Raw genomic sequence first — 26846 nt, forward strand, 5'->3', positions numbered from 1 at the left:
CATAGTAGACACACTCCTTCACTCAGTCACTCTCCCCTTGCCAGTGACATCCACCACTGCAACATCTGCTGCCTGCCAGGTGAGTCAACTGCCACTCTACTTTCTCCTTTTTAATTTTTGTTCAAGGTGAAATAATTATTTACTTGTTTTTTTAATATTTCCCCCCCCCCAAACTCATTAATTAGTTGTCAATATACGTACATCAGAGTCCACGTGTAACAGGTGTTTGAAGGGATGAAATGCAGACGCAAGGTGCCTCAGTCTATGAGGGATTCTTGTACATTTAGTGGATACATTTCAAAATACAGTAGGATAGAAGTAGCTGCAGGAAAACAAATTGCCAGTTGTTTGTTTTATGATTCAGTGTTCCGCAAAACCACATTCTGTATACTGATTCATGTGTACAACTAGATTTACTGTTTGCTTCGCAGACTGTTTACTTGTACTCGGTCTGTCATCTTATACTTTCAGACAAACATATCTCGCATTTACGCTGCTGTGCTTTCTCCTGTGGCCTCCAGGAATATACTATTTAAAATCAGTCCCAACCATTGTGTTGATGTTTGAGACACTTGTTCACCTCCAGTTAAAATCTGCCTTGTGTTCCTGTCTGGTTACTTACCCCTGAGGCATGTTAACGCACGCAAATTGCCACGGTAAAGTGTGCTTGTGTAATTCTAATTATACACCTATGTTTGACACCACAGAATTTCACTTTTTTTCTTATGTAGTTTGCTTGGCATGGCATCAGAGCCAGGTTGACGCTCCTGCAATGACTGAAAACAAAAGTGGGATTACAATAAGAGTCAAGTTGTAGGATGTGCAGAAACGGTGAGAGTAACATTTCAGGACACCTTGATATCAAGACAGAACAAGTGGATGAATTCCTTTGTAGTCTACCTGAACCTTTTTGTCCAGAGGATGTCACTATCAGTCTGTTAAATAATGAAGGACTTTATTTTTTCTCATTGACTGTGTGACCTGTGTTAAATGGACATTAATGAAATTACATTAATAGAATGTGCTTGTCAAAGAGAGAAAAAAAAATCGCGTGTTGCTTCAATTAGAAGCTGTTCACGAAATTAACAATGTCATCAAACAGATTGATGCAGTGTTCCAAACTTTATATGCAGACCCGCTGCTCCTCTGTCACGACGATGACCCGCGCCCCCTGCCTGAGCTTCCTCCTCCTCCTCCTCCTCGCGCTGCTGTCCCTCACCCGTCAAGCTCGCGCCGAGCCTCGGCGCACCACGTCACCCCAGCGCAGGGCGACTCGCGCGCCGGCCGCCAAAGTGCGCCTGGCGGGCAACTTTGCGAGAGAAGCCCACGAGGGACGCGTGGAGGTGCTGCACAACAACACGTGGGGAACCGTCTGCGATGACGAAGTGGACATCAAGCTGGCGAACGTGGTGTGCCGCGAGCTGGGTTTCCAGGGCGGCGTCACGTGGGCGCACAGCGCTAAGTATGGAGAAGGGGCAGGTGAGAGAGCACGTGCTGTACCAAGCGGTGTCATGCAATTATGGTGACCAAAACTTTGATTTCTATTACAGAGAACAACCCAAATTGGACAATTTAAATTATATTCAAAGTCTTCTCACATTTTCATTATTTTAATCCATTCAATTGTGCCTCTACTGCATTAAAATAATATAACAATATAACACATGACACAAATTCAAAAAAAGATTCTCAAACCACTCTGGATAGAAAATCTAAATACAAATTCAAAATAACATCTCTATTTTCAGGTCTTGCTGGACGCGCACACACACACACACACACACACACACACACACACACACACACACACACACACACACACACACACACACACACACACACACACACACAAAGTTCTGAATAACTAGTCATACACATCCCAGCTTGAGCAAAATATTTTTCACTTTGTTTTTAATATAATCATGCAAACTATAAAACAGCTTCCAAATATACTTCTTAAAAAGATATGTATCTCTAATTTGGTACATGGGGATATTTTCTGCACTTCTTTTGAAAAAAGGATGACTGGTGTGTTCTGGGTAAATTACATGCACCCACTGTCCATCCCAGTCAATTACACCCTGCTATATGACATGTGTGAAGTAATACTGAAATAGGGGATTCAATATACTCCCTGGATACATTATTAAAGGTATAGGTTATAGGTAAAACCAACCAGATATTATTATTTGTCTTTGCTTGATTGAATAACTGTTTTGTCTTCAAATCAAAGCACGTTAAGTGAACAGGTTTTGTTTGCACCCACCACAGTACAGCTGCCACTGTAAGCGTTCTTTAAACTGAGAAAAATGTAAACTAAAAAAAATATGAATTCAACTTAACTTGGCAGCTTTTGTAAAGCCCCAGAATCTACTTTGAATGATTTTTAACAATAAAAAGTTTCAGATAGCTCACACGTTAGAGGCAGGAGGTTAGCTTACGGTGGTGATTACTGAATGAATTTAATGTGATTCAAAGTGCAAGTGTAATTATTTTAAAAGGGGACTGCAGTTCATTTAGTTGGACACTGCCTTGCCAATGTTCATGCTGGCTAAGGGACAAGCTTCATTGACACACTTCACTGAAAGGCAGTGATGTATCAGCATTTCCCTGCAACTCAAGAACAAGCCAAATAGATTAACATTCCTTTATATACCTTTTCATCGACTGATCGTGGCAGGCAGCCATACTGGAGAAGTTGATGCGAACCTGTCACCTCAGAAACGGTCATGCCTGTGCTTGGCTCACAACTCAAGTGCATGGCTTCATAAACAGACCACCAATTAAGACCTCCAAAATAGCCAACATCATAAAGTGACAAAGATAACTTGTTGTCGGATTGGAGACTACATCTTGTTAAGGTCCTCTGCCAGGCCGTCAGAGCAAATATATGGGCTGAAAAAGGCATTTGTTTTAGAATAATGACAGCACTGGCTTGCCAGAGTTGTGCAACACTTGCCGTGGTTTATAGACATTCTTTACTGCTGCTTTAAATCCAAATTAAAGAGAAGGTTGAGTGGATCCAGAGAGCACGATCTACAGCACCCTGCCTTGTGAAATACTATGTATCTACTGCTAAACACCCTGCAAAGGTGCAGCCTTGTATATCAGCATGCCAGTAAAAGCCAAGTGTTAGGTATTTAGAAACTGATTTGAGCTGCTATGCAGATGCATTGCCAAGTCCGTCCATTGAATATTCCATAAAATTCACAATAAATTAAGTTATGCATTGTTAATTCTTTTACAGGCCCAATATGGATGGACAATGTACGCTGCGATGGCACGGAGAAGTCCCTGAAGGACTGCAAGCACAACGGCTGGGGGGTGAATGACTGTAAACACTCTGAAGACTTGGGGGTTGTGTGTGCCCCTGAGCGCAGGCCCAATCAGTCAGCGACCAGAAGCCACACCGCGGCCAGCAGACCTCAGGGTGGCACTGCAGCTCAGTGGCAAGGCCATGTGGCCACTCAAGGGTATCCAGGATATGGATATTATGGAAATGGACATCAATATGAGGCCCCCAGGTTCCAAAGACACCACCATCATTACCAGGTACAGCTTTTCTATGAAGTACATTTATTTCAGTGCTGTTCCTTGAAAGTTTTCTGACAGTAGATTTGATATTTATCTTTTTGCAAGGGCCACAGTAAAGTTCGCATTGAAGAGGTGCGTCTACGTCCCATTCTCATGGCGACCAAGCGGAAGAGCCTCATCACCGAGGGCGTGGTGGAAGTGAAGCACGCTGGGCGATGGCGACAAGTCTGTGACTTGGGCTGGAGTCTCAACAGCAGCCGAGTTGTGTGCGGGATGCTTGGCTTTCCAGAGGCTACTCAGCACAATGTGAAAACGTACAAGTGAGTGTGACTCTTCCCTACAAGCTTCACTGACAGCTGCACAGTTTGCTTTTATGGCCTGGAGGTTTCAGATAAAAGAAATAACAAAAACCAAAACAAAACATTGGATTATAGACTGTGTTTCAGTGGGTTGGCATGCCACGGCACCCGCCCCCCTTGTTAACTGAATACAAACACATCCTGAAGAATAAAAACACAGCAGTAGCGTCCAGTTCGGAGCCACTCTGAAGGGTTTGCATTGGGCTTATCTTCCTTTCCCAGCCTCTTCGTCCCTGGGTCCCCCTTCTCTTCCTTGGCCATGGGATGATGATAAAGGGATCCTGGTCCTCTCTCTGCAGCCCTTTCTTTACACCTCTCTCTAGGCAAATCACCTCTTCACGCCTCATTGCCTCTCCCTCACTCTCGCTCCCTTTCCCCTTCTGATGCTATCTCCAGCTCCCAACTTTTGGACAAACAGCCTCACTTTCACTTTTAGAGTCTCATGCCAAGCTGTAATATCACTGCTGATTGTGCTTTAACTGTCCCATCAATACCATGACTGAGACAGTGGGAGCTATTGAGGACGGCATGATGGTCTGTATCGAGTATCACTGGCAGGAAATCCTCTGCAGATTTGTTCCACCTTTCTTCCCTTTTTCCCCTCCTTTTTTTTTTTAACCCACTTTTCACTTCAGCAACAGCATGTGTGTCTCTGTGTGTACGTACAATGGCTTGAAAGCATGTACAGTTTTATAAATACAGCAAGTAAATTATGAATAATGACCAAGTGTTTGATTGTCAGATGCTACCAAAGCTTTCAGATCACATCTTAAGGGATAATTGATATTAATATGCAAAAATTATATCATATTATACATTTTTTTTTAATATTCTTATAACCATAATTCCTCGACCATTTTTCAAGTCAACAAAAATCCCTAAAACTACCAAAGATTTGTGCCCATACGATAGTTGTTACAGTGGCTCCCAGGACTTTCTCAGCATGACTGATGCGTTCACATTTGTAACATAAACACATTTGTAATATAAACTTCTCAGTATTGTCACACACACACACATTAATATGTGTTATCTTGGAAAAGGGGGGCAGAAACACTCAGTCATAAAAAGAAAACCTTTCAGACTTACTGTTTTATGAGTGACAGTTTTAAGACTGACATCAAAGCATTTGCCTATCATTTCAAATACAAGTACTATTTTACTAAATGTTCACCAATATCCAAGCTTGCATTCCGCTACATACATGCTTACATTATTGCCTTTGTGTGTCTCCAGTTGCCTCTTTGGCAGAGATCTAAGCCTTTTTTTTCTTCTTTTTTTTTTCCTGAATAAAGCATTGCCTGTGGTTTTGAGGAAGGTTCTGTTTTTAAACCGCAGGAAGACCACACATAGGAAGAAAATTACTCTGGTGCTATTATGAGAATGAATAGTTTCGGTGGAAGGGGGACCCAGTTGGATCTTACTCCTGGAGAGTATAGGTGATTCACAGTTTAGCAATTTCATCCTGCTCTTAGCTGAGATCAGTCGGACTCAACTGGTGACGGACCGCAACGTCTGCTATGAACTGTAGGTGCTAGATTCCACTTGCCACTGAAAAGCTGTAAGTGTCAAAGGGGAACTTATTTGTTTAATACACTTTTCTAACTTTTTTATTGACTTACACACCGTCACTGTTGGCATACACTCACTCACTTGAGTGTATTACTGTATTTTCCGCTTTGCCCTTGAGTCAAGCCATCTCCTTTGCACTCCCGCGTTATTGGATGACAGTGAAGCTATAACTGGATTCCACCGTTGGAGGATGAAATAATCCTGTGTCATATCTTCTGTCATAAAACGCTCTCAGAATGAGCAGTTGCTAAAAAACCACGTGGTCTGACTCCGAACACTGTCTCTACTGGGCCGTTTAGTAGAATGCAGCTTCCTCCGCATTGCAGGTGTGATGCTTTTCTCAAATCTTGTTGATCTTTTGCTCCTGTTTAGATTTACTGTACAAGAAAACCAAAACAAACCAAAACTGCTGTTGATAAGCATATGTATTAGCTCAGAGAGGACGTAGATGTGTGGATCTGTGGAACAACAGGGGATATTTGGCTGCTTACCAAGAAGGCCGATATGACAGAAGAGGACGGAGCTGCTGTAGCCTGAAGGGCTTGGATCGAAGCCCTGTGGGAATCTGCTCACTGCTGCTTTGAGATGGTGTTTCTAATCTTCCTCTGAGGTTGTGAAAAGGAACTTGAATATTAGCGCTCCCTCTGCTCTTTCAGTCTCTGACCAAAGCCACAACAAAAACAATGGAAGTCTGGGAAATGTATGCCATAGCAATGATTTCTTTGTTTTGTTACGTGTGTAAATTATAAGGTCCTGGCATGGAAGTGGTGTGTGACTTGATACATTTTGGTCTGTCTGTCCTGAGTATGACCTGGTGTTTTGCTGAAGCCTCACTTTCTGGTTTGAACCATGATGATGTTGGTGTTTCCAAATCTGTACCTGTTTTCCGTCTCCACAGATGTGTGTTTGCTCCGTCTTTGAAGTGTGTTTTCGACTTCCAGCTGGTTCGAACTGAACATATGCCTCTCTGTTTCTGCTGCCTGTAATATATTGCAGTTTGTTTAGCAATATTTGGTTTCTAAAACTGTGATGGATTGTTAAAAATGTCTAAATCGAGATGTGTTGTTGCACATGTGATGTTTATCCAAACATAAAAACCACGCAGATGATAGAAAAGCAGTTTGGTCAGTTGCACCCTGGACATGTGGGCAAATGGAAGGATTGCCATTTTAACTTGACTAAGATAACCGCTTTGTGATGATAAGTAGAACACGAAAGCAGAAAAACCAACTGTTGGGCCTGTGACAGTATGTTGAGTATTCATGTAACAACTTCCTCTCTACCAGTTGCTGATAAAGCCCAGGCGTTTTAGCCAGTAGAACCCCTCTTCTTCCCCAAGTCACTCGGCCCATTCTTAGAAATCCTGGACCATGCCATGTCTCTCAGCTCCATGTCTCTCTTGGATGAAACTCTAAAGATGCTGTAATTACAAGTTGGTCAGGACCAAAGCTCTCCAGGGCTTCTGCTGAGGGTGAAAAAACACCCCCAATTATAGCTGTATGTGAGAGAGAGTAAGACGGACTTGGCAAAGGGGGCAGGAAGAGCGTAACAAGAGAAAGAGGAGATGGGGAGAAAGAACGAGAGCAGCAGTCAGACGAGCCCGATTTTCGCTTGCTCGTGTGAAATATAGCCAATTACAGCTGCAGTTTGCTGCGCTGCCCGCTGTGTCAGCAGCTGTCTGTCTTTCTCTGTCACTGTGGTGATTTGGGACTTAACCCAGGGTTTTATGTTTAATTATGTTTTCTGCGGAATCTTTTCTGTGATTGGGGTATCATTTTCAGGCTTTTGGGTGACATTATGTGTGACCGAATCTGGTTTTCCTGTCAGATGTCTGTGTGATCCTCCTCTCTGCCCTTCTCTCTAATTTATTTTCCCATCTTCTAATTTTGTCATATCTATGCCACTGTGTCTTTCTTGGTGAGAAGCAGACTGTGGACATTGGATTTTTGAGTTGAGACATGGTAATGGAAAATTTTCATGGAAATAACTAGCATTTTTTTTTTAACCTTGACAGTCAAAGTAGGTTAAAATCTTATCATTGTTATGATTATTTGACCCACTTGTGATAATATTGACATCCAAACTGTCAGGATTGTATTATCGTAGAATTAGATTTTTTTTGGACTTGTTTTCAACCATAAAATCAATTTGTTGTAACAAACATACAGTAAATGAAATGTTTGTAGTGAATGGCACAGGGATATACTAGTCCTATTAAACTTATTGCTGTTTCTGTAAATTACGTTTAACTTAAGGCCTTTAGGTGAAATGTCCTTTCATCTTGCAGTATTGGGTTTTTCAGACATTGTGTAAGATTGAAAGAAAGCTGACTTTATTAATCCCCATGGGGGGCACAGTGACAGAAAGGGTTGTTATTTTTGATTTGTTTATTATTTCTTGCATATGGCGCAAACATTACATTTGTGTAAACAGTGAAAATCTTTTGCCGCCTTTCACATTTCTATAAATTGCAGAGCCAACATAACGTATGCAACGTCCCGAAAGGGTTTTGTGATATTCAGGTCCTTCCAGTGATTTGATGTGAAATAAACTCAGTGAGATCATTCAGTTCAACTTGAGACGACTAAAAACCGAAGCCACTGAGTCTTGAGAGGGTGATGAAACCCAAAGAGTGATGTAAGGCTCATCTTTTAACAGACAGGTGCTACTCCCTATCATTAGCTTCGGTTTTCTTTGCTCAACAAGCTTAGGATGTACTGTTTGGTGAAACAAGGCATTATGGAGGTAAAAAAAACAACGATCCAGGCACATTTTGTTTATGAAGCCCAAGCTGCCTCTTAAACTTGCAGAATTAGGCTTAAACAGAATAAGTTGCTGATTATTAAATCTTTTACAATATTTAGGCTTTTTATTGCGGTTCAACTTGACAAACAGTCATATAATTCAATCAAATAAAAGACCTGATGGTATCATTTATAGCCTGTGTAGTAGTAGTTTTGGTTTCTGATGAGGGAAACTGGTTAGCTGATTTGTCTGTGGTGAGGTCACAAACAAGTCACAGACGTGCTCCCTCATCGGAAAATGTGTTGGTGAATGCTCCTCGCTGTCTATTCCACGGTACTACAAGCCACATGGTAGACACATTTAAGATATTTTACAAGTGCAATTCAAGACACTGTAAAGAACAAGTGTTAAATTCTATACAGTGAAACACAGTTCACCACAAATCTCGTGACATTGCAACGCAGCTTTACTTGAAGTTGACTCAAATGTATGCCTTGATGGGGTTTTCTGGTTGTCACAAGTTTTAGGACTCGGCCATCTGCATGTTAACATAACTACTTAATCAATTAATCACGTGGGAGGAAGTCAATGTACTTGGGCTGGTAGACATGGTCAAGGTGTGGTGCTGAAGTTCAAACTGTGCATGACAATGGGGGAAAAAAGTATTATAAGTATCTTTGAACATGGCATGGTTGTTGGTGCCAGATGGAGTGGACTGAGTGTTTCAGAAACTGTCAATTTTCTGGGATTTTCATTTTCTTCTCTGTGAAAAAATGCCTTGTTGATGCCAGACGAGTTTGAGATTATACTCAACAGTAACTCAAATAATCACTTGTGACAACCAAATCCCATGGCCATTTTCTGATGGCGCAATTTGGGCAACTTAGTATTAATCAAGCATTGTTTCAACACCACGGCCCACCAGAGTATTGCTGCTGACCGTTCCCATCCCATTTATAACCATTGTACATCCATCTTCTGAGGATTACTTCCAGCAACATAACACACCAAATAATTTCTATCTGGTTTCTTGAGTACAGTACAACAATGAATGTACTCTCCCACATTTACAAGCTTTCAATCCAATAGAGCCTATTTGGGATATGGTGAACAGAACATTCACATCACAGACATGCAGCAGACAGGTCACCAGTCCATCACAAGGCAAACAGAAAGAGACAGACAGTCACAAACATTTATATTCACAAGTTAAGGCTAGAACATATTGCAGACAGATTAGGTGGAAATGAACATTTCAGATGTGCGAAGAGTGCAAATCAGTATCGACATCGGCCATCATGTTTCATGTGTAACAAGCCGTTGTAGTTACGGTCTTTGCCTTTCATACTTTTGAGTTGGAAGGCAACCATATGTTCACTTTTGAGCATTGATGGAATGGATTTTCTCTTAGCAATCTGCGAGCACTGGAAACGACGACTATACCACCGTGTGGCCCATTTACTTCACAGATGTTCATAATTTAATGTCTTGATTTAGCTACCTGGAACTACATCTGGGCTTGAAATGGGCCAGACAAATATTTCAATTGAAGACTAATTATTTCAAAATAGTATCAACAAATTGCAATCTGCTTCACAATCCTACTTGTTAAATAATTGTTGCCAAATTGAAAGTATATATAATTTGAAAAGCTTTTTTGATAGCATGTACACATACTGAAAGTCTTATGATGAGAGATGATTTGTATTTTTAGCTCCGGGGCAGTAAGATCTTATTTCCCTGTGACTACTTACAGCATCAGGAAACAAGTTATTATGTGATTGTGGAAAGTGTGCAGTCAGCAGTCCATGACTTCACGCAACCATCAACATAACATCATGTTGCTGACAATGATCCTCTTGATTCCAACATCCTCAGTTTGTTTTTCAGTCTTGTGCCTTACCTTTACAGGAATGTCTGGAGTTTCAAGTCAGAAATACAAATATTGACCCGCCTTCACTTTCATACAGATATCTTCTGATGTGTTTGTTTCTTTTAAAGGCAACGCTGCTGAAATCAGCATTGGGGAATATGTTAGTCAGCATGAAAAGACCTTTTAAGTCGCCCACACCTGCGATGCTGTGATGATGTCCATAAAAATCCAGCTTGAAAAGATACTTTATATGCATATGTTTTGTTTTTAAAATATTTTTAAGAAATCAGGAAATATGCTTTTTTTTTGTCTTGAATTAACTTTCCACTGTTAGTCTTTGATTTACTTCATGCTCTTGTCTTTAATCAACTCTATCCTCTAGTTTTGTTGCTGTCAGAACTGAACTGAATGGAACTTGTGAAAAAAAAAAAGCCCAAACTGAGTATTTGTTATATATAAATACTGTATATTTTCTGTTGTCAGACCTGTATTTATCCACCGATTATAAACCAGCATTGGCAGACTGTATATGCTTTGAATGTGTTTTCTGGTCAGAGCATTTGTGTCTGTGAGTGTTTTGGTGTAATTAATGAGAACGAGTTGCTGATGGTGCCTGCACTTTGCGGCGGTTTAAGGATTGCCCTGGCATGGTATTTGAGGCAAATCTGCTTTGCATGTCTGCCGAGACAACAGAAGGCTTTCCTCTCTTCATCGCTCTCTTTCTCAAGTCAGCCAGCCTTGCCAATGCATAAATCTCCGTTTTGTGTTGTGCATTTCTTGGACAGCCAGCGCAGCCCAATGCCAGAGTTTTTGTTTGTGTAACATGCTTGGTCAAACCCTGTTTTCCCAGAAATGTTGTACTTCACCAATGTTGAATGTCGTGATTTTTTTCGGACTGCTTGTGGCTTTGGAGGTTAACAACATAGTTCAAAATATCTTTTTTTTTTTTTTTTTAAACCTGTTTATAGTTCTTATGTTCTGTAGTTATGTAGACAACTCTGTTATTTTGCAACAAGCATTGGGAAGCCAGGAATATATGCGTTTTGCATGTGATGTGTTCTAATTTAGGTTAAATTGTATTGCAAATTTCCATCTAAAACATCTTTATATCAGTGTACAAACTTAAGCATTGCCTGACACAGGAAGCTACACTGGCCACTTTCTCTAAACATAAACACAGTAAGCACAATAAATAGAAAACGGCCCCACATGCCAGATGGAAATCTCTGCTACTGAACCCATGAAGAAATAAAGAAACTAAAGTTGTTGAAAGATGACAAGAACAGTACCTTCTTCCTTTAAACTACACTTGCCACAAAGCCACATGCACAGCTCATTCTGACTTTATATACAGAAGTTATATTTCGACTTGTGTGATTCATTTTAACTACTCCAGTAACACCGCCTCTCCAAGCAAGTTGTTGTGTTTGTGCTGCTGCTCGTTGCGGGGGGAAACGATCCCTCCACTATTATTGAGTTACATTTAAAAGAAACAGTAGATTAAACAGAATATCTTATCCAGGTCATCTGCATGTATGTGTGTGTTTACAACCGCAGAAAATATACAGACTCAATGTGACACTAATTTCTGCTCCCCTACAGGAAAATATGGGATACCAAGGTCGCGGATCCTTCAACAAGGTAATAAAAAAGACAGCTGTGTCCCATTTTATTTTTCCTTGCCAGAAACTAGACATTTTGTAACAAGACATGATACAGTAACAGGTACTTCCAGACCTCACAACTTGAATGTCCGGCTTATTCATATCCTGCAAACATTACCATTTAAGATCTGATGTAGCAAATTAACACTCATTCATTCATTCGTTTTCTGTTGTTTACTGTTTATCTACGCGAACTCGGTCAAAAATACTATATATTGAGTTATCAAGGTCTTAATTTGGCCTTTTTCTGATGTTTTAGGCTGAGTATCATGGCAAAGAAGAAGGGATTCTGGGTAGAAAAAGTGAACTGTCGGGGTACCGAGAACAGCCTGTCAGAGTGCCTGGGGCAGCTGTCCATCCCTCGTAGTCCCGTTCCGTGCAAGAATGGGAGACACGCTGTGGTCAAGTGTATCCCGGGGCCTCAGTTTGCTCGCATCTCCTCGGGACGACCCCAGGCCCCCTATCCTGTTGTGGTAAGTTGCTGGTTTGCATCAGCACAATATCTACATTGAGTGTGAGAACAAAAACACACGTATATATCCTCTGCCTGTCCTGTATAGCCCGTGCGTCTGAAGGCCGGCCCCAGACTGGGCGAGGGTCGTGTGGAGGTGCTCCGAGAAGGAAAATGGGGAACCATCGTGGATCACTTGTGGGACAGACCCGCAGCCAGCGTGGTGTGCCGAGAACTGGGCTTCGGTTCTGCCAAGGATGCCCTGCAAGGAGCCTTTATGGGTCAAGGTAGGAGGAGAAGCTTCAGTTGCCCACTGTCATACTGCACTGGCTGAAAGTTTGTTACACTTTTAACTTGGCTGTTTGGAATCCGCAATTGCGAGGTTAGAATGTGTTTATTATGCTTCATGCTGTTCCACAAACAACAGGGAGACTTTTTGAGTCTTTTGCATATGTTTTGCTTATTTTAGACACCGCGCCCGTCTGCACCAGCTGATCAGATAATGTGTGGGCATGTGTGTGTGTCTGTCTGTCTGTCTGTGTATGTTACGTTGTGAAGCTGCAAATGTGTTGATTGCAGTATCGACAGCTGTGATTATGTGCGTCCTGTGCCAGGACTTCCAGCCGCTCAAATACCATACACATGCGCGCGCACATTCACACACAAAATGAAATACTATCAGCCACAGTGGTTTACATTGGCATTCGGTAACTCTCGCCAGAGACATAATCTTACTCGAGCCAAGCAAGCTTTTTAATTCACTCACTGAGTGCTGTGGTCTTTTGCCTTCAATTTCAAATGTCCAGTTTTGGTGACACACACAGAATCAGTCAGATTCCAGCTGTGCCAGCGGTGTCTCCACCCTCACAAGTTGTGAGAACTGCTTTACCCTCTGCCTCAGACTTGGGTGTAGTCTCTAATCATGCTGATGTAGATGAAATGCGGGCCGATATCCTGCTGGTGTAGCTGTTCATTTGATCAAACAGCGTATATTCCTACCTTTTTGAACCTCTTAAATTAACAATTCTGCCCATGATGTTATATCGTTTACCTCTCTTTTTTTTTTATATATCCTATAGTGTGGTTTAGTTGGCTGTCCTTAGGAGACTGTCTGCAATGGTCTGCACACGCCTTGTCATCTGGTTTCAATCAGTCATTCAGTTTTGGTTCAGGTTCATTGTAATTACAGCATTCTGGGTCTGAGGTGTTTAATTTGTCAGGAGAGGGCGAAGACATTTAACATTTCTACCTAAAACAGGTTCTCCACAACCACAAAGCTGCAGTTGTGCATGTGCTTATGTACAACTTATGTGTAAATCTTTTGTGGCTGTTTGTGCATGTAATAAAAATGCCTTGGTATGTCGGTTTTGACAAATGGTCGACTTAGTTTTTCAAAACCCAAAATTCAGTTTGCGATTCATTCATTTGTATATTTCTGATTCTGAATTTATGGCCAGACAGTGACTCATGGAGCAAACTTCCCAATTATGATGCATTTTACTGACTTTAAATGTATTTCTTTACCCTCGAATGAGAAGGCAAAGAAACAAGAGGCACTTGGTATAGAATACAAAATGCTGTTTAATATGGACAAACTCAGGATGTCAAGCCAGACATTTAATTTCTGGGGTCAACTTTGGCTCAGGTTGTCAGGCAGACAGCACAGCGCTTACCGTTTTGACATCAAGCTTATACTCACATATACACTACTAATGCAGGTAGCATGGACTTTCAGTTCATCTTCCAGTGGGCTTTATTTTACACGTAACCTGCTCAACATATTTTTTTTATGTTGTCTGAGTTTCCATGTTCTGGTAAGACATATAAACACAGTATTGTATCTTGTAAGAAGAGATGTAGTTGTGCTCTTTAATGGAAAAAGCAATTGAAAAAGACACCCTGAAAGCTTCAGTTGATCAAAATGTTGTGCTTGCATCTGTCAGCACACAAAGCGGTTACGTTCAGACATTTTCTATCAGTGGAACATGCTTACGATTTCAATCAAATCTTTGTGTCATCAGGCTGGAATCACAAGACCCCACAGGAGTGCGCTGAGTTATTTGTGATGGTTACGTGAGATAATGTGATAATGGCTGCGGTTGACTTGCACAATTTCTGTCTACCAGTCAGAAATTCTGCCTTCAAATATGGCCTCACATCTGATTTGTTCCAACACATATGCACTTGCGTTCGCGTTGAGTGACGTGACAACTCCTGTTTAAATCACAGGTAAAAATGTAAAACTCCCGATGATAAATGTCTCCCGAAGTGGGTTTACTCGCAAACTTAAGTACATGTTGCTCTTTGGTAGGAAACAGATCAGATGACAAGACGTTTTTATTAGAGGCATAGAAAAAGAAAGAAGCTGGAAAGAAAAACACTACACACGTTTTAGTGTGCCTAAATCAGTGTGTAATTTCAGAGAGGGGAAAAAAAAACGGAGTTTTCCTTGTAACCACTAACCAACTATGTGTGCTATTCTCAACAAGAAGGATGCTAATGTTTCTCCTGTTTCCATCCACGAGAGACACTTTTCTAATCTATAAAATGATCTCTCGCACCTGCCAGTTGTAATTACACAGTAATCAAACTGAACTATTTTCTTGTAAATCCCAAACTGAAGTTACCACATGTGCAATGTGCCACTTTGATTGCATTTCTGCTGTCTGTCCTTCACATGTATATACGAGAGAGTAAAAGCGAAGAAAAAGTGCAGTTCTATACAGACTTTATTTGCCAACATTTTAACTCCCATCATTGTTACATTTATCATCTTCATCAGCGAGTTTAATTACAGGGACCACATTTCTATTTCCTCTCTTGACCAACATTGTGATTTCACTGTATAATTTAGCCGGGGAAGGACATATACATAGCACGCTATGCATACATACAGGGAGTGAAACACCCTGAAAGCCTGTCTGTATTTGTGCGCATGTGAAGCGTGTGTGTGGCCAGTCTCTTGGAATTTATTTTTGGTTTCGTGGATTCCCCAAACTAGGGCTTAAATAGACTGTGTCGATGTTCATTTCGAGGTTCGGCAAATGGGCCCCATGTTTGTCTTGATAAGTTAAATAGTGGTAGTTTGGATCTAGTCTGTGGCCTTTACCATTCAGATAGTAGCGGAAGTGGTTCAGATGTGTCTTTTTCATACATATGAACCCACGTTTGGTGACCAGTATGGAAGAAGGCCTACAATCTCTCAAAACCAGCACAGAGACCGATTGGGTTAGGCTGCAATCATTTCTTGACTATCTTCCTTTACGCCTTTTTTTTGGAGGTTTTTCTCACTCCCACAGTTTTTGTGGTGCCGGTTGTGTTTATTTCAATGCTGCCTCCGTTCCAATTGCGCACTTTGTGTCCTTTGTTTTACAACAAAGCCATAGTTTGCTCTGTTTGTTCCTGTACTGTCATCATTCCGGCACCAGATGTTTCCATGCTTTTCCTCATCATTTCTCATGTTGTTTAGAGATTATCTTGGTTTAAATGACAAACAAGTATGCGCAAAGTCTTTCATATTGTTAACACGGATTTTGCCCTCGTTTGCCCATCCAGGGTGGTGGACTACACTCAATGTTGTTGTTTTGCCTAAAGCAACACAATGGTGGTAATGAGGTGTGACAGATGCCTAAAGTAGATGTTGGTGGTGCTGCTGCTTGGCTCGCGGGAGCATTTTGTCAAGGCAGACGAGAACTTTTCATTGCGGTTTTGAAGCTTGGGCGAGAACGCTTATTCATGCGAAGGGATTTTAGAGCCTCACTCTCACTTGTGTGTGCTATTTTGCGTGATGAAATCTTTCTAATGCCTTTGTGTTGACGTTGGGTGGCCCCAGACAACCACAAGAAAGCCTCAGTTATGTCTGTGCTCCTCTGGTTTCCAAATCTCTCGGTTTATTATTTTTTTTCAGTAGAGTGTTAAAATCTACCACATCTCCTCCTCCCTATTCAGGCACGGGACCTATCCATATGAACAATGTACAATGTATGGGATCAGAGCGCTCCATCCTAGACTGCTACTTCCAAGAAGTCCAACCGTGGACGTTCAAACACGCCCAGGATGCATCAGTTCGCTGTAACGTTCCGAAAACTGGGACAGAAAACACGGTACAAAAACTACACTGTCAAATAATACCTGGACAAATGTCTTTAAAACCCTGATCCATTTAATTCTTTAATCTATTGGATGTCTAGGTGCGACTTGCTGGCGGCAGAGTCCCGTCAGAAGGACGTGTGGAGGTGCTGATGGACGTTGGGGGTCGTAAACGCTGGGGCTTGGTCTGTAGCGAGAACTGGGGCATAAATGAGGCCATGGTGGTCTGCAGACAGCTCGGATTCGGCTTTGCTGCCAGTGCTCATCAGGTAACAATATCACCTGATCTCAAGAGCGTAACTTTTCTGAAAGCCTAACCATAAGTTTCTGAAGTGACCTTATTGAACAAACACTCCCACTGCTAAAACTATTATTGTCATCTTGCAAATGTCTGACTTGAAGGGTCAGAAGAATCATTTCTTTAAAATCCCATTTGCAGTGTCTGAGTAATTGATGCAACAATGAAGTGAACACATGGCGAATAATCCATAGTCACAGCCCCTGTATTCACTGTGGTAGACACTGAGCTATGATACTGTTGATATAAATGATCAAAAAAAATCTGACAAGCTCACTATGTCTCCTCTTCACGCCCCCTCTTTGACAGGAGACCTGGTACTGGACTGGTGACCCAAATGCATCCGAAGTGCTTCTGACCGGAACTCATTGCGTGGGCACAGAGCTTTCAATTCAGCAGTGTCGTCGCAACAACCACATCCACTGCCCTCGAGGAGGTGGAACTAAGGCTGCAGGGGTCAGCTGCTCAGACAGTAAGTTGGGTGGTTTTTAACTACATCACTCGGCGTGCTCGTCTGATTCTTTTTGAATGATAACATCAGCCACGCATTGAATCTTCTTCAGCGGCGCCTGATCTCGTTATGGACGCCCAGCTGGTCCAGGAGACGGCCTACCTGGAGGATCGACCTCTCCACCTGCTGACCTGTGCCAACGAGGAAAACTGCCTGTCGTCTTCTGCTGCACGGATGAACTGGCCCTACGGCCACCGGCGCCTGCTGCGCTTCTCCTCTCGCATCATGAACCTGGGCCGTTCTGATTTCAGACCCAAAGCAACAAAAGACAGCTGGACATGGCACCAGTGCCACAGGTAGAGCATTCCTGATGTATGTGCAGAGGTGGAGTACAATGAGGACTGGTAGTGAAAAAAACTGTTATAATGGCAGCCACCTCTGTTCACCATGTTTCTCTCAAATAAGGCCAGTGATGAAGGCTGCTGTTCAAAATCAGGTTTATCATTTTTATCTGATTCTTTTTCGTTTTAAGCCATTTGGCCCCTATTTTTTCCTGCCATAGACATTACATTTGAGATGCATTTTCTCTCTGTGGCAATTACATATTTTATGTTGTTTTTGTTCCATTAGTGCATTTATTGTGTCTGCCATGCTTGAAATACACAGATGGACATAAAAGTCAGTCTTTGTGTCAGGACGACATGCAATTAAACAAAAAACACTGGTAATTTCACTCAAAAATAATGGCACTGGTGCAGGAGGGCCTTCTTTCATGCAGGCTTTTGATGTGTCCACACTTCTAAACAGCAGACTATAATGAGCAGCTTGTTAGCAGGCTGGAGCAGGGACACCACTAAATGAAGCAGGACAGTGGACTTCAAGGAGCTGGATTAGACAGCACTGATGTAAACACTAGAAAGTACAGATGATTTTGCTACAATATCATAAAATCAGTTGTCAGGAGAAGCACGCTCAATTAAAGTTTGTTTGGTCTCAAATTACCATAAGTGCAATAATGATGATCTTGTGCTTTGTGTTTTGTTTGAGTTTTTTTGACTTGCTATATGTGGGCTGCTGTGGCTTTGGAAGTGGACATTTTGAGTGGTTGCGAAAACGGTGGTTTAGACTTCTCTGGATACAGGTGAACTGTGGGTTTTAGAGGCTGTCAGAAATACTCAGATAAACACCTGTTCCTCATGCAAAATTGCTTGTGCGTGCAATAATGGCACAGACGCCTCTACGTTGAGTAATTTGAGTTATATTTAATTTAATTGCATTCAGTTGCTGCCCAAAATCAAAACAAGCTAAACTGACATGCCAGATGGTTTAAAAAGGAAACAGCAGGAAGCAACATGAATATTTAACACAAGAGCCTTTTTGTACTAGGTGGAAATAGATTAAATATGTTACTTTTGGATTTGAGGAGGTTTGTTTGTTTGTACTTTTTGATTTGAGTTGGATAATTGATGACTTTCAAGTCAGATGAGGAACTGTAAACAGCTACCTGTATAGCCTGGTGTGAAATATGTGCTGAGTGAATATTGGACAGAAGTTGTTTGGTCATCTCTCCACTTTTATTAGCTGCCCTGGAGCGTGTATTGTTGGACATGACGGTTTAACCAGTCAAGTCACCACAGGTTCGAGTGCAATACAAAGGACAGGGTGGCCCACGCATGGTCAAGTCTGCTTTAGTTTATCGCCGTGCGTTGCTTGAGCCGCACGAGCTGTGCATGTGCGTTTCAAAGCCCTCCATTCACTTCATGTGAGTCAACAGCTCGGCCGAGCTTGGCACTAAAACAAGCTTCTGTGCGAGGTGTCACGGTGACACCCATGCTCATGTAGGAGCAGTGAGGTCATTAGGATAATATGAGCCATAGGGGAGCCAGTGTTCACTGACACACACACACACACACACACACACACACACACACACACACACACACACACACACACACACACACACACACACACACACACACACACACACACACACACACACACACACACACACACACACACACTCTCACCTGGATCTTTCCTTCTGTTGTCACAGGCACTACCACAGCATCGAAGTGTTCACACATTACGATCTGCTGACTCTTAACGGCACGAGGGTTGCAGAGGGACACAAGGCCAGCTTCTGTCTGGAGGACACATATTGCCCTGAGGGTAATGTTCAGCACCATTCACTGATCCCAGTAAAATACACTTCTCTGTTATTGACAGGAGATTAATATCAATATTTCAACTCCAGCGACACAGATTTTTATTTTGTGGTTAATGTATTAAATCGCTGCTGTTGTTGTTTGTTCACTCTCCATTTCCTTGTTATACCATGGATGAAATAGCTCATATGAGAAAAAGCAACATTCCTTCAGTGTGTATTCTAACACAGTCCTTGAAGCTAAAGGCTCTTAAACATGGCAAAGGAGTGTCAAGCACTAAATGAGCTTTGATGTTGTGATTTATAATAATGTCATTGTGTCAGGACTCCAGAAGCGGTTCTCCTGCTACAATATGGGCGATCAAGGCATCTCTGTGGGCTGCTGGGACACGTATCGCCACGACATCGACTGTCAGTGGGTTGATGTGACGGATGTACGACCAGGAGACTACATCTTCCAGGTGAGAGGTCGTTTTATAATTCTCATTTTGTTCATTTCGGACAGGTTTATTTTTCGGTATCATCCTTTATGTTTGGGCTTAAAGTATTTTAGAAACTAACAAAAAGTAAATGAGTGTACGATACATTTCATTTTGGTGTGACCACGCTTTGCCCTCAAAATCAGTATTAGTAAATCCAGCTTGCCTACAGTTTTTTTGTTTTTTTTTCTGGGAGGCTTTTGCAAACATTTCAGAGAGCTCAGCACAGATCTTGTGCAGAATGCCACTTGTGTCTCTTCATGTGATCTAAAACAAACTACACGATGCTCCGATATGGCCCCTCTGGTGATTTGACTCCAGGACTATTTGTTCTTGATGAAGCAGATAGTTTTACAACACTGACAGTTTGTTTATTGTTATCGTCTGCTGGAGATTTTTTTTGGGGGTCCAATCAGACACCTACCTGATGGGATTACACCACTTTTGACACACTACTGTGTGTGTCAGTTTCAATGAAACAATTAGTGTAAGAACTTCTGTTTGATGGATTTCCGACCCGCAAGCTCTTTGTGTGTCTTTCTCTCACTGCAGACCACTTAGCTTTGTTTCATTCACGTTTTCAAAGTACATATACAAAAGTTCAATCAACACTTTGAATGTAAAATTCTATTCTAGTTGTGCAACTATATACCCATTTAACTGAATAGGACCCCTTGTCAATCATCTTGTCCTTTTGCAGCCTTATAGGTAATAGTTAGACACAGAAATCCATCCAACATTAAAACATTTTCCACTCTTTTGTCTCTCTTCTGAACTAATGTTTCACTATGTTTTTTTTTTGTCTTTTTACCTCCATCATGCAAAAAAAAGCTTGAAGAGACTGTCTGACTGTTCTCAACTCGTCTTTATTCCTGGCAGAACATCATTGATGTAAAAAAAAAGGGAAGCAATTAAAATGTAGGGAGTGCACTTTAAATAAAAAAGTAGTTGCTTCAATTTGATAGTCAAAAGTTGTACTATAACAAAAGAGTTTATAACCATCAATTTCCAACTCTGAAGTTTGCACAAATAGTTTGAATACTTCCTCGCGATGGGAAGTTTCAGTTAATATGAAAAAGGAATTTACATGAGCTTAAGGTGGATTTTGTAGTTGGTTTGAGGTTTCTATTTCAGTAAAACCTACTGGCCTGTACCTCATCACAGTCATCTCCACAAGTCTTTCTCTGTCATTTCTTTGTTGAGCCGAATCATTGTGGCTATGAGACTAAAACACATCAAGGGCTCCATTGCCCATTATCCTTCATTTCTAGTTGACTCCTCTGATCCCACTGTGGCATGCTGGAGTCTTCTGATGTTAGTCCGCCGCCAATTACCTCCTGAGTGTGGGAGACGGCTTCCAGTCTAACTAGATAATTATTACTGCTGGTCCACTCGTCTGAGAGGTCACACTAAGCCTTATAATTAACACTTTGCTACTCTTTATTGAGGATGTATTTATTAAATCTACTCATAGTTATTTTGTCACTCTCACACACACACACACACACACACACACACACACACACACACACACACACACACACACACACACACACACACACACACACACACACACACACACACACACACACACACACACACACACACACACGAAGTATGTGCTGACTTGATGTATTTTAAGCAGGTCGAGTTGGGTGTGATTATAAAGTGGTGTGCTGCTGCAGCGCAGTGTGGAGGCGTCAAGAAGAAATGAATGATGGAGAAGGACAGAAGTGGAGTTGAGATAATAAAGTGGAAGAGATTGGAATAACTTCTGAAGGTGAAAAGGCCACAGTCATGTGAGGCCAAAGTACGCAGCTAAACTTAAGTCAGGACAAGAAAGAAAAACACTGGGTGAACCAAGCTGTACAGCAGTTTTTATTCGAAGGATTTAGAAAAATACAAACAGCTTTTACAGCAGCTTTCCGTCCCGCTGCTGTGTTCTTTCATTTATCTAGTAAAGCGCAGATGATGCCAGACTTTTCTGATGCTTTACAGACAGATCCAGCGGGCCTGCCCTTGAACCACCCAGTGCTAATGAAACACACACCAATTACCAACATTAACTATTGCCTCCCTATTTTCTCTCAAGTAGCACCTAGTCCCCCCCCCCCCTTCCATTAGAAACGGCTAATTTGCCACTGAGGAATTCCTCCTGCCCTGTTTTTATTTTTATAGCCACTTTTTCACTCAGCAACACGTTATTCATCTGATTGGGGCTGCTGCGAAACTCTCACATACTTCAACACTGTAATTTTCCCTGAAAATTTTTTAGACACTTTTGGTGCGTTGACTTTTTTTTCTTTTCTTTTTTTACGTTCTCTTCCTTTTAGTGTAGTTTGCCTTCCTTGCCTGTGAAGCTGTTTGTAACCTGTACTTTAACTGGGTGTAGCAGTGTACAGAGCAGCTATTAGAGTAAATGACTTCTCAGTATTATCACCAGATTATGAGAAAGGTCGTATCAGCAATTGCTCTGCAAATGACAGACTATTAGTACAGTGCACAGCAGCACGCACAATAAGACAGATTCCATACACAGAAATGTTCACTCGCTTGCAACAAACTTCATCTTCAGGCAACTAAAGCCCTTATTATTGCATTGCTTTGTTGTGTTAGGAGCTGAGCGCGTTCTCCTCTGCACAAGCTCGATCTCAGTGTTTTTGGTGCGACCACATTCTCTGAACCGCCCCTGTAAAGTCACAGCTTCTTATGCCACCAGTTACGATGTTTTCTGTGGTCACCAATGTCTTTTTATTTATTTTTTTATTTTTTTAACATGTTTTTGGACAATGTGTGCTTGTATTTCTCCACATCAGGTTTCCCTTGAGCTATCTTCTGTGCATTGCATTGCTTTACAGCATGTTTCACTGCTAAATGTTATTAGTACCTCAAGCTCTACTGCAGATCAACTGTAAACAATGTGCTAAAATGAAGTCCATCAGAAAGCATATGTTTTTTTTTTTTTTTTTTATAAATACTGTTTGCAAAAGGTATCCAGCTTTTTATGGATGAGAAAAAGATTGACACTTAAAAAATATGCCAGCCAAAAGTCCCATTTTTAATTAAGGAATCTCTAACAATTTTTACATTTGAATGTATTTTCTAGCAAGCAATATAACACATATTCATTGGTCTGAATACAATTAGGTGACTAATGAGATGCAAGAAAACATATTGCTTTGATATGTATACAACATATCAAAGCAATATATTTTCTTGTGACCCAATGAAAGACATTATGCATAATTATTTTATGTTGCAGGTGGAAGTCAACCCATCAATGGACATGGCCGAGTCTGACTTCATGAACAATGTCATGAGGTGTCGATGCAAATACGACGGCCACAGAGTCTATATGTACGGATGTCACGCAGGTGAGGACAGAAACGTTTGAATCTTTCTGAAATGTTCATCTATGAAATTTTTCAAAACAAACTTATTTTGCAATCAGACATGATAAATGTGACACAGAAATTGAAGAATCTTCTCATATTCTCATATAAACATTCCATGTTTTATGGACTGTGTGAGGAAATTAGTGTACTAGACAACAATCCAGGCACTGAGGAAATTTTCACTCTTGTTAATTAAGTCAGCAAATATTCTAATAACAATTTCAAACAAGTTGTAATGCACACTGGGAACATAAAACCTGAAAAAGAAAGTTAAACTTGTCATAGGCCCCATTTTTAATCTTTACTCAATGTGTCATGACATCCATTTTGTTGCAAACAGCTTTTAATAAAGCAGTTTTCCATGTCCATTAAACCAATTTAGGCAGTTAAAATGGTGAAAGCAAATGGTCTAAACTTTTGAAAAGAACAACTTTAACTAGAGTCTAACAAGAGTATGTTTTGTTTAACCTTCCTCCTCTCCTAATACTAATGTTGACTTATTGATTCCGCAGGCGATGCTTATAGCGCAGAGACTGAAGACCTGTTTGAGCACCAGAGGCAGATCACCAATAACTTTGTGTAGCAAACTGCAGAATCCACCGCAAAGGTCTTCCAAGAAGAGCGTAAAGACCATTCAGGGTGGGCTGAGTTCGATGGCCCGCAGCCCTTTGACAACCTTAGGACCCACTTTAACAAAGAACACGTAATGATGGCGCCTGCTCATCATTGTGGATAAGCAGCAGCCTTTGCAGAGCCTCTATTCTCAACTCAAAAAGCCAACGACAAGGAGCTGCAAAGAGGTTCAACATGGTTTTATACTCTTGTTAACGAAGAAGACTTTGGATAAAAATTCAAGCCAAACCTGATTTTTGTGAATGTGGACAACTTAAAGTAGTTATTCGAGACGGTTACATGTGACAGACCTCGGTGCCGTCGCAGCTTAAACAGCAACAGATGAGTCGGATTGTTTCAACATCTGAGAACGTGTGAAGGGTGTCTTTGTTATCGTTTTCTTCCAAAGTCCTGATTGAAATGGATCATTGTCCGTCCTTCACCATTGGTGCTCTTTAACAATACTGTATGACAAAAGATTAACCTCACTTTTTTTCAGGTGAACGGTGTCGTAGTTGCTTTATCATTGGTTTGATTTTCAACAAAATGTAGCTGTGCATTTCATATCGTACATACAAGAAGCAGACACATTATTTTTAATGGAACAAAGCACTTTATCTTTTAAACATCAGTATTCTACTTTTACTCCTGCTCTGTTTTCAACTAGCCACCAAGGTCAACTATCAAGGATGTTTATCTATAAATAACTTTATACATTTTTACATTTCAGAGAGTTAATTATATGGTTGTGTTTAGTTTTCATATACAATGTGCTATTTATGCTGTACTTTATTTATTCAATGCATTGACACGCAGCATGCTCAGTAAAGATTTTGTTAGCTCGCATTTATTTAAATTTTGATTTTCTTTTTCTAACATAATCAGCCAAAAAGAAAAAAAAAACAACATTTTTGTGTAACTGTTACCAAACATAGTCATGTTGCAGATGAATAATTGTTGATCTCATTTTATTTTAGTTATTTAAACAACTGTAAGCGTACTGTTTTTTTCTCTGATGTGAGCGAAAGCTGTTCTGACAAAACCGCAGAATTGTGGGCAGGCAGGCAGAGTTTTGAGAGCGTATAAAAAGCCTTTTAATTACGTCTGTTCGGTTAGACTTAAGGTTAGGGTTGAGAATGAGGCTATAGCATGTGCTTTATTAAGAAACACTATTGAATGGTTACATATGGATTCCTGGAAAGAGAATCCTCCGATCCTCTGGAAGAAAGTCAGAGTCTCAAAAGAATGAATAAGAAAGTGGAACGGAAAAGCAGTGAAAAGTCGGGAGGGTGACTTATACGTACGTACAGTTTTTACTACAAGGGACGTCTTTTTGTAGGGAGCTATGCAGGGACCAACCACAAACTGGCATTTCGCGCTCCCCAACGAGAACAACATGTTTGTCTGGGAGGGAAAAAAATAAGCTCCTCTATACACAGTAAACAGTGGCCTTATTTTTCCTGTAGGTGAGCCTGCTGAAATTCGTGGTATCTCTGCTGAATAAGTAACTTGTATTACACCCAACAATGATGCAACTCCATTTTTTTTTTTTTACAACTCAGAGTGCATGTTAATGGTGCTGTTTCACCCATTAAAGTGTTTGATGTGTTTGCAGTTAAACCTGTTAAGACAGTTTTCTAGTGGACATGCCATTCATGAATCCAGCTGCAGACTTCATTATTTTCTTTAACTGTTTAATTATATTTAATTGTTTAAATCCTCCACAGGGTTGTCATGATGTAGACTTTGAAATGAAGTCCTATCAGTCATTTGCAGCCTTCAGTAATATTTTAGCCTTGAGCACACCAGCTCAAACATTCAGGTCTACAGTTGGAAATGGCTTAAAAAAAAAAAAAAAAAAAACAGTCCTAAAATTCTAAAGTTAATGTTTGCTGATGTGCTTTTCTGTCCTTTTGTGTTTGTGTTCAGTTGGTTTTGACATATTACCATGCTCTATGTGTTTTCAACTGTATATGCCATTCCATATCTTAAGTTGGTTCATATTCATCTTTTTGCTGTATTACTGCCCATGCCATAGATATTGTGCTGGGATATCATCTTTTTCATGGCCAGTTGAGTTTTAATTTTGTCTTTCAATCTGAGAGTGCGATTCGCGTGGCGCTTGTCTACAATCATAATAATCAAAAGCTATACTCTCAGGGACTTTGACCTCATCTAAAGAGTAAAAGAATAAAACATTTCATATGATGTGATTTAGTTTCCTTTTCAGCTGTGATGTATTCCTTTTGTATCACTATTTCTACAAACAATAATCTGTGCCCACATGTTTATATTACTGCTAAGAATTTAAGGTATGAAGGCAATAAGCTTCTGTTACCATTTTCCTTTGGGGAAAGTTTAGATCACTGAGGATAAACACTGGCTGAGTCAAAGGCAAATTTCATCTCAAGAGTAACTCACGAACCTCTTCATTCATCATTACTGTGAATCAATAAAACTTCATCACATACTAAGCTGCCTGCTTCTTTTTGCCTTTCGCCTCTTGTTATTGTGTGATGACACAGAAGTTTGATGATGAAAATTGGTGTATTGTCTCTGTGAGAAGAAAAGCAGTCGATGCTGAACCGCATGTGGCAGGACACTTGGCTACATGTGTGTTATCGTGTGAATGTTTGACTTGTCCAAACTGACTACTCAAGTTGTTCTTGATGCTGAAAAGCTTAAAAACTGCAGGAAGGTTTCAAACATTTACACAAATCTCAGAAAATTAGGGATTTATGGCTTTTTTGTGATTTTGAATGTTACAGTGAGGTTATATCGTAAGTCGGGTATTTAATGAGAAGCATGCAGTGGCAATTCCCTCATCAAACGACAGTGGTGGTAGACCACAACAAAAACTGTTAATGTCTCAACAACTTGTCACCCCCCCTGTGTCAGTTACAGCTTGACAACAACATCCCATGCTGTTCATAAATGGACTTATTGTTTACTGAGCCTTGGGATCGCACTCTACTTGAAGTGCGGCTCTCAGGTCATTGAGGTACAGAGGTACAAGCCACTCAGCTGATTCCAGAGGTTTTCTATAAGATTCAGGTCTTGGAAAATTGCAAGTCACTATATTTGAAGTTCCCTGGTCTCTAGCAGCCGGTCCACAATGATAAGCTGGAATATTGTCATCCATGAAGATGAATTAGGCCTG

The 26846-nt window shown here is 40.9% G+C and overlaps 1 protein-coding gene across 1 annotated transcript; it reads left to right on the forward strand.

The window, feature by feature from the left end:
• Nucleotides 1-26160, forward strand: loxl4 (lysyl oxidase-like 4). Its single transcript, XM_080508089.1, has 15 exons — nucleotides 1-79; nucleotides 1134-1479; nucleotides 3248-3552; nucleotides 3640-3854; nucleotides 11686-11724; nucleotides 12007-12220; nucleotides 12308-12485; nucleotides 16147-16301; nucleotides 16389-16556; nucleotides 16895-17057; nucleotides 17149-17392; nucleotides 19090-19205; nucleotides 19525-19661; nucleotides 22942-23053; nucleotides 23587-26160. Exons 2-15 carry the CDS (start codon nucleotides 1158-1160, stop codon nucleotides 23655-23657), a joined length of 2439 nt encoding a protein of 812 aa, XP_080364215.1. The 5' UTR covers nucleotides 1-79; nucleotides 1134-1157; the 3' UTR covers nucleotides 23658-26160.
• The last annotated feature ends 686 nt before the right edge of the window (nucleotides 26161-26846 follow it).

Source organism: Blennius ocellaris (assembly GCF_963422515.1).
Source record: "Blennius ocellaris genome assembly, chromosome: 13".
Lineage (NCBI taxonomy): Eukaryota > Metazoa > Chordata > Actinopteri > Blenniiformes > Blenniidae > Blennius > Blennius ocellaris.